Raw genomic sequence first — 8,118 nt, 5'->3', positions numbered from 1 at the left:
ATTTTCAAAAAAATTTCCAACCGGCATCCGTTGGAATTCGGTTGGAATTTTTTTAAAAAAATTTCCAAAAAAAATTCCAACCGGCATCCGTTAGAATTCCGTTGGAATTTTTTTTTAAAATTTCCAAAAAAATTTCCAACCGGCATCCGTTGGAATTGTTTTCTAACAAACATCCGTTGGAACTCCGTTAAAAATTTGCAACCGATTTTTCCAACGTTAATCCGTTGAAAATTTCCAACGGATATCCGTTGGAAATACCGTTGGAAATTTCCAACCCAATTTTTCAATTGAATATGTTGAAAATTCCATTAAAAATTTTCAACGGGTGTTTCCAAGGGATACCCGTTGGAAATTTTCAATGGAATTTTAACGGAAATCGTCGTTGAAACGCCGTTGAAAACCGTTGAAAATCCGTTGGAAATTTTCTAACGGACAAATCCGTTGGAAAATCCGTTGGAATTCAAGGATTTTTTTGTAGTGTCTCTCAAATCTGCAGTTGGTGGCCAGATCTCGTCAAGCTCTGTCCAAAGGGCACAGAACTCGCTTTGGATCTTGTTAAAAGGTTGACCGTTTTGCTGCAATTGGAATATTTTCTTCTTTATCTCGAATATTCGGCTGATGTTGGACAAATTTCCATACACCTTCTTGAGGCCATCCCAAAGGGACTTAGCGGAGTCCATAGCAATGAAAGACTGCAGTACTTGCTCATCCAATGAGGCTTGCAGAATAACAAGAGCCCACTGATCAGATTGATACCATTTGGCCTTAGCTTTTGCAGTAGCATCAGCTTAGGTTTGGGCAGCATTCGCATCCGGCAGTTCCCCAGCAACGGCCACTTCCTGTGGAGGGGTTTCAGAGAAGAAATCAGCTGTTACATGTTCCCAAAGACCAGTACTACTAAGCACGACTTTGGCAGCCTTGGACCAATAGAAGTAGTTATCTCCATGGAGAACAATAGGGATGGTTTTGGATTGGATTTCCATGGCAGAAAAATGAAGAAGACAGGGAACAGAGAAAGAGAACAAACGAAGTGGAGATTTCAGAGACGGTTGAAGCAGAGACAAATCAACAGAAGCGAAGATCGTCTCGCTCTGATACCATGAACAAAATCAGAGTTTTGTGTATAGTTTCGGGTTCTCAGCTAATAGTGCCGGCGAAGATGAGTTTAGGGTTGAAGAAGAAGATGAAAAAAATAAACAGAAGAATTCTTTTCTTGATAATATTACACCATGATGCGTTGTATATATATACAGATATGCAAGTTTTAAAGAAAAGTAACGTATGTTAATGACAAAATATACAAGGAGGGGTTCGCCTCCAGGTCAGGTGGTAGTGAGCATGGGGAGCATCCATGAGGTGGGGAGTTCGATTCCTCGCCGTCTCACTTCCTCTGATCTGCTCGCCTGCCAGCCTGTCATAACGGGCTGATTTACCTTCTACGCATGTGTTGCAGGCTCGTGCGCGTGGGCTTGGGGTTTGACCCGCAGGCGCCTAAGCCCAACTACGGCCCGAACGTTAGGCGCGCCTGGTGGCCAGGTCCGGCGGACTGAGGTCCATGGGGACTGTTAGGTGCGGGTGGTGGCCAGTTCGTCTCCGTTTGTAAGGGTATGTAGTCACGGGTTCCCCAATGTATCGAAAAAAAAAATATACAAGGAAACTTAATATCTTGTGTGACAAAAAAGAAAATGAGATTGAGAAAATATCGGTGTTGCCTTGTTCTTCGATAGTCAAGGCTGAGTTTCAGCTCCTCCCGTATTATCTTCAACATGAATTGGGTACAATAAAGTTTAAATTCGAGGAAAAAATAACAATGTAACCTTTTTCTTGGCGTTTTAAATGGATTTTTTTATTGGTTTTGTTGGCTTTAATTGGTTTAAAAATTAAGAAATAATGGTTCCAACTTTTTAAGTTTTAGTTATAAAATAAATGAAAATATAAATGAAAAATTTTAATTATTTAATTAAACTACAAATATTTAAAAATATAAATGAAAATTTCGTTTTTAGACATATATTTAAAACCATTATATTCATGAATTTATCTATTTGGATTCTAAATAAAAACATTTTAAGATTGCAAATGAATATAACAAATAAAATTTAAATTAAAAGAAGAAAAGATAAATTATTAAAAAATTTAGATTTTTTTAATTTCTTTAAAATTATTAGATTTGTGTAATATGATTTTTTTTTGGGTGTGTAAATGTATTTGTGAGCAATGCAATATGGTTTTATATGCCCTAATTCTCAGCCCCGTCGTGTCTCCCTCCCGCCATTTCACTCTTCAGTGCCAAAAGCTTCCGCCAAAAAAAGAATGGCGACAACAAAGGAAATCAAATGTCTTCTCATCATTTCGACGTTAGACTTCTGAAAGACATGGCTTCCTCTACAGCTAAAACCCTTATGGATTTCTTCCAACCCGCCAAACGCCTCAAAGTCTCTCCTTCTTCCTCCCCCACCGCCCCCGTCTCCGTCTCCGTCGTCGCCGCCGCAGGAGAACGATCCTCTGGTTCACCGCCGCGCAAAACCCTAGCCACCGCTGTATCCGGAGATTCCTCCGGTCTCACTCCCGACCAGGCTTCTCGCGTCGAGTTCAACAAGCTCCTCGCCATGTCCAGACGCAATCTCGCTGTCTGCTCCGAGAAAGTCTCCAAAGCTAAAGGTTTATCCTTTTTTGTTCCTGTCGATTTCTTTGAATTTCTGGGATCCGGGTCATGTGGGTTTCTAGGTTTTCAGAGAAATGGAGGGAAAATTTTATGATTTTCGGATTGTATTTGCAGCTAGAAGTCATGATGATTTCTTCAGAGTTTCTGGATTTCTGGAATCTGGTCATTGTTGACTCCTAGGGTTTTCAGAAAACGGAGAGTATTCTTACGAATGCTTGTATGGTTTTTTAGCTGAAGGAAGATGCTATGTGCCATTGGAGGAGCTCTTAGTGGAAAAGTCATGGCTTGAAGCTCTTCCTGGAGAATTGCAGAGACCTTACGCCAAAGTTCTCTGTGATTTCCTTGAACGTGAGATTTGCGCCAATGGCGGTCCTCCTATTTATCCGCCGCATCACTTGATCTTCAATGCCCTTAACACAACTCCTTTTCACAGAGTCAAAGCCGTCATCATTGGACAGGTACAGATATTTGGGCTCTATGTCCTCTGTAGTCTGTACTGAGATAAAAGACATTACTTTTTCGATTATATTACAGAAGGTGAATTTTGAAAAGGGTTTACTGTTTGGAAAGAGAATGAATCCGAACAAGTCTGGAATTTAGAGTCTTTTGTGATGATCTTTGCACCCTTTTTGATATGCTTATGGATTCTGAGATGTTTTAACAAGTTACTTCTGTTTGTTTCAGGATCCTTACCATGGACCTGGTCAGGCGATGGGTCTGTCTTTTTCGGTGCCTGAGGGACAAAAGCTTCCTTCGAGCCTGATGAACATATTTAAGGAACTTAAGGAAGATCTTGGATGTTCTGTCTCACCCCATGGTAATCTGCAGAAATGGGCTGTACAGGTAGATAAGAGTTTCTCATGCATTTGTTATTTGATCTCAGTGTCTTTTCAGAATGTCAATCTATTCATTTTGATTTTCCTTTCTAGGGTGTTCTGCTGCTGAATGCTGTTCTTACAGGTAACTTTAGTTCACTTGTGGCTTTATTAGTACAAAGCGAGTTTCACCTTATTTTGGGTGGAGATGTGATGGTGGATGATTATCAACATCGCCTTAATCTCAATTTTAATTGGGGTCGGCCGCACGAATTCTTCGTTTTCACTCATTTCGGTTTTGAGTTAGCTCTTTCGAAATTTGTGCTAGATGTCTATAAAAGAAAGAACATTTGCTGATTCTAAGATAAAAGCAATGGAGTGGAGAAATGTTCAATCTTTAGATCATCTTTCGTTTCATCCCTCCTCAGGTAGAAACTATTCCTTCGGGTTCTTATTTCCGTGTATAACTTTAATCTGCTTTCGGGTTCAGTAAAGAGCAAACAACCTAATTCACATGCAAAGAAAGGATGGGAGCAATTCACGGATGCTGTGATTCAGAATATCTCGCAACAGAAGGAAGGAGTTGTGTTTCTCCTTTGGGGAAGATATGCTCAAGAGAAATCCAAGTAGGTTTATCCCTTTTGCACACGGTAAAGGCTGTGACTCATATCATGAAGAGTTAGCTTTGTAGCTCATCACATAGGAGAGAGCGCAGATGATGTTTAGGAACTAATGCTGTATTGTTTCAAGGTTGATTGATGGGAAGAAACATCACATTCTCAATGCAGCTCATCCATCTGGTTTGTCTGCAAACAGGGGCTTCTTCGGCTGCAGGTTAGCTCTCTTACAAAGAAAATCTTTCGTCGTTCTATATTCACATTCGTCGGCTTAAATTTGTTGAATTCCAAATGAGCTGGATCGGTACTTAGAGTGATCTTTCCACAGGCATTTTTCTCAAACCAACAAGCTCCTGGAGCAAATGGGGATTCCTCCCATAGATTGGCAGCTTTAGTCTCACTCGCACAGTTTTTCGCCAGAGACTCGGCATTTTGGAAGCCCTTTCGACGCATTTTTTTCGCCCTACATTTGCAAGCGAACCTTGAAAAAAACGATGCATTACTTACTACTGGCATTGTTACCTTTTGTAAATTCTACTATTAGGGGAACTCGCTTCTACTAAATGAACGTAGGATGTCAACTGTAGCCTGAGACTGGGAGTATGTTGCTTTTGGAGAAAGGGTTTACATATGTATAACTCCATTGTTTCAAGCTTCTTTGTCTAGTTCTTGTTTCTTAACTGGTTTCATGACATTCTAAAGAAACCATTAAATACAATCTCTGTAAGTGAGCAAGACTGGCATCAAACACAAATCTCAAGTTCCATTGAGGATGACAGAGATGATGAATGAACAAGAAGAGGTTTTTCATTAACCCAAATCAAATGCTGTTCAAGACAAAACAGTGGTATACTCCGGGAGTTGTCCGAGAAAGGACAGGACACAAACATTTTACAAGAGATGTTAACTCCAATCCGTCATCCGTGGGGCCATTCACACCAAGTCTTTAAGCCTCAACCGTTTTTTTATATCTCAAGGTGACTAATCTACAGGTTACTGAACCAAAGATTGCTCTTTTGCAATTTTACAGCGGCCAAGCTCCTACCAGTTTGCCTTATGAATTTTAACAAAGAGAGAGAGAGAATACGTTGATTCACAAGATTTTTTTCTCTTCATATCTTGTGTCTCTTCCTCAGGTTCCTTACTGGTGACACATATCTCGAAATAGAACTCGGGCACCCGAAAAACTTCACGAGGTTCTGACAGCTCTTTTCTCCATCTCCCTCGGTTCCTTGAAGTTGGCCTAAGTAGGTCTTGCCCTCATACACATAGTTAAGCTGTTGCCACAGCAGAACACTTAACCCAATCCCCACTGAAACACTTGCAACGAAAAGGTAGACAAGGACAAGCCCTCTACCAGACATGAAGACAGCGTCGGCTATGAAAGCAAGAGTCAGATTCTTCACTGCTCTCAGAGCTGATCCACTTGCTGGGGTTGGCAAGATATGAATCAAGGAGTATGCACACATAGAAGAAGCGTAGACTGTACTTACGATTGCTGAGATAAGGAATGCCACAAAGTTTCGATGGTTGCCTGCCCCAACACAGTTACCAATCTGCAATAACATCACATGCGAAACATCTTAAACCACACTTGCCCACATATCCTCCTCGAGGTATTACTACTAGCTACATCAAGGAAGTGAATTCGATTGATACCCTGAACAAAGAAGTCTCCTATCTATGGTTATATTTTAGCGATGAGGAGAAAACATATATGCATGTAAGCATGAAATGGTTTGGAATGATCAACTAGGTCTAACTATGTGAAACCCTTCTGCAGATACAAGAGTCAAGTCCAATGAAATTACTCAGAACTGATTAGCATGGACAGAAGAAGATGGAAAATAGCTAAGAAGAGACCGGTATTTCATCTATCTTGTGCTTAGCAGGAAAGCAGTGGTCTCTCCAAAAGCACGATAATGCAATGAAACCGGGAAAAGGAATGAGACTTACAAAGGGGCAATGGTGATCCATGTCGAACACACACATGCCACAGGTACGGCAGTGATGGGTCCTCATTGACTTGGGTTTAGAACAATAGTAGCAGAAGGTGTAGTTCTCGAGATAACCATTCCCTACTTGAGGGTAGCTTCCATATACAATGTTTGGCGATTTCCCGGGACATTTAAAGGCAACCAGCATAAAGGTTGAGAGTGTTGATATGGACAAAGATACTGTTACAGCAGAATGGACAATACCACAAGCTAAGCTGATAGAAAACACAACAGGATACACTGCCCAAACCCCACCACCTGCAGTTTCAGACAGAAGCGTGTCTTTGAGTTAAGATTAACAGAGACTTCTGGTAAAAAAAACAGTGGATGGGCATCAAAAACTTCATCTGATAAGAAGAGGAACTCACATATCACAAAGAGCATGAAAACAGAAAGAATACAGACGAAACACCGGTCACGGAAACGCCTCCACCTGAAGCTTTTGGTCTCGGCTTTTCCCTGGTTTTGATTTGTGATGGCTCCACACCAACCGCACTTGAAAACGGGGGAATAAGAGGGAAGAGCAAGACGTAATCCGCAGCCCCAGCAACTTGTCTCGTAGTCCTCAATGATGGTTGTAACAAAACTCTCCTATAGGTAGAGAGAGCAAGTTTAATCACATCAGTCAAGCCCATCAGTTTTTTTCTCAGTTCTTCTAAACAATGTCTGGAAACACTAGAGACTCTTATCTTCTGATGACATGGTAGATCAGACAACCGAAAGAAACAAAAAGGGCACCAGCAAATACCATTACATGACACAAGTTCAAACTTGAGTATCAATGAATGGATTAGAGAAGTTCAAGAACAAAAATCTTCCATGTCTCTTTCTCATTTTGTATTTTAAACATCAGATTCTGCCCTCCAACCCTATTCGACTAATACAAGACTATTTTTCATCAAAGCATACAAAACCATCATATTTCATCATTCATACCCCCAAAAACAGAAACATTGGCGGCAGTTTGATTCTCCTTATCAACGAGAAAAACCAAAATCCCATGAACAATTCGTGGAATGACAAAACTTGCATATAATATTTCCCCAAAAAGGTGACAACTTTTAATCAGGTGGAGAATCCTGAACAGACAGAGAGAGAGAATCAACCTGAGAAGAATCCTCCATGGTCTCTGCCAAGTTATCGGAGAAGAAAACCAGATTCAGACAGAAGATTCCACTCGATTCTTCAAAAATCTCATCACCCAATATCTTGGGGAAGTGACGAACACAACGAACTCGAACCACGCTTTTGGGTCTTTCGGATTCTTCGAAATCTCCGACAGAGTTGGACGCTGACGAGACGGAAAACGAAGCAATCAGCTCCTAAAGATCAGATCTTTGCGCAAAGATCTGAAAGATTCCTCGTCGAATTTGGCTTTCCGACCAAGTCGCTTTGATTCTGAGGAGAAGTATATTGGATTTCGACCGCACCGTTTTATGCACGCGTATATCTCTGTGTTTGGTTTTTTGAGGAAAAATGGATGTACTTTTGTCTCAACGTCACATTCTGCTACTATTTCATTTGACATCATGGATTTTCATGGTTTGGGGATCGGTGTTGTCCAGTTTAATTCGGTTTAGTTTAGATTTTGTTTGGTTTAATCCGGTTTGTGTTAGTTACATATAAATATTCTTGAATTACTAAATAAAATCAATCATTTTTAAAAATTATATTAAAAAATAGTTGTATTGTTGATATTGTTTAAATATATTGGTTGTAATAATATCTCATAAAATTTATAATTATATGTATTATAAATATGACGGAAGACTCTTACCTGAATTTAAATCTAAAGAGAAAAGTTTTAGATAATAAAAATTTATCTTCAATAATATCTGATTTCAGGTATAGAAAATTAGCTAGTCGAATGTCCTAGTTATATATTTGTAAATAATATAATATGGATTGGTAAATTATATATTCTGAATAAAAATCAGGATTTGGTACAGATATTTAATTCGGTTTGAGATGCATTTAACTTCGGCCGAATTAATTCTTTGAAAAAAAATCGGTTTTGTAGGGAA

General features: G+C 39.8%; 2 protein-coding genes across 3 annotated transcripts; one reads left to right on the top strand and one right to left on the bottom strand.

Moving 5' to 3' along the window:
* Nucleotides 1-2,253: 2,253 nt before the first annotated feature.
* Nucleotides 2,254-4,786, top strand: LOC104820417 (uracil-DNA glycosylase, mitochondrial). 2 transcript variants are annotated; one of them, XM_010550856.2, is made up of 7 exons: nucleotides 2,254-2,661; nucleotides 2,897-3,123; nucleotides 3,350-3,508; nucleotides 3,595-3,625; nucleotides 3,971-4,106; nucleotides 4,231-4,314; nucleotides 4,426-4,786. In XM_010550856.2, exons 1-7 carry the CDS (start codon nucleotides 2,337-2,339, stop codon nucleotides 4,490-4,492), a joined length of 1,029 nt encoding a protein of 342 aa, XP_010549158.1. In that variant the 5' UTR covers nucleotides 2,254-2,336; the 3' UTR covers nucleotides 4,493-4,786. The 2 variants fall into 2 exon arrangements, with proteins under 2 accessions (XP_010549158.1, XP_010549159.1); XM_010550857.2 differs by lacking the exon at nucleotides 4,426-4,786 and having other exon boundaries at nucleotides 3,971-4,130; nucleotides 4,231-4,315.
* Nucleotides 4,787-4,882: 96 nt separating this feature from the next.
* LOC104820416 (protein S-acyltransferase 11) lies at nucleotides 4,883-7,576 on the bottom strand. The gene is made up of 4 exons (XM_010550855.2): nucleotides 7,201-7,576; nucleotides 6,463-6,685; nucleotides 6,054-6,352; nucleotides 4,883-5,653 (listed from the first exon to the last, which is right to left on the bottom strand). The coding sequence occupies exons 1-4, from the start codon at nucleotides 7,216-7,218 to the stop codon at nucleotides 5,210-5,212; spliced, it is 984 nt and encodes a 327-aa protein (XP_010549157.1). The 5' UTR covers nucleotides 7,219-7,576; the 3' UTR covers nucleotides 4,883-5,209.
* Nucleotides 7,577-8,118: the final 542 nt, after the last annotated feature.

This window comes from Tarenaya hassleriana, unplaced genomic scaffold (genome assembly GCF_000463585.1).
Source record: "Tarenaya hassleriana unplaced genomic scaffold, ASM46358v1 Cleome30, whole genome shotgun sequence".
In the NCBI taxonomy this organism is placed as follows: Eukaryota; Viridiplantae; Streptophyta; class Magnoliopsida; order Brassicales; family Cleomaceae; genus Tarenaya; species Tarenaya hassleriana.
This window is presented reverse-complemented; position numbering and strand designations above follow the sequence as displayed.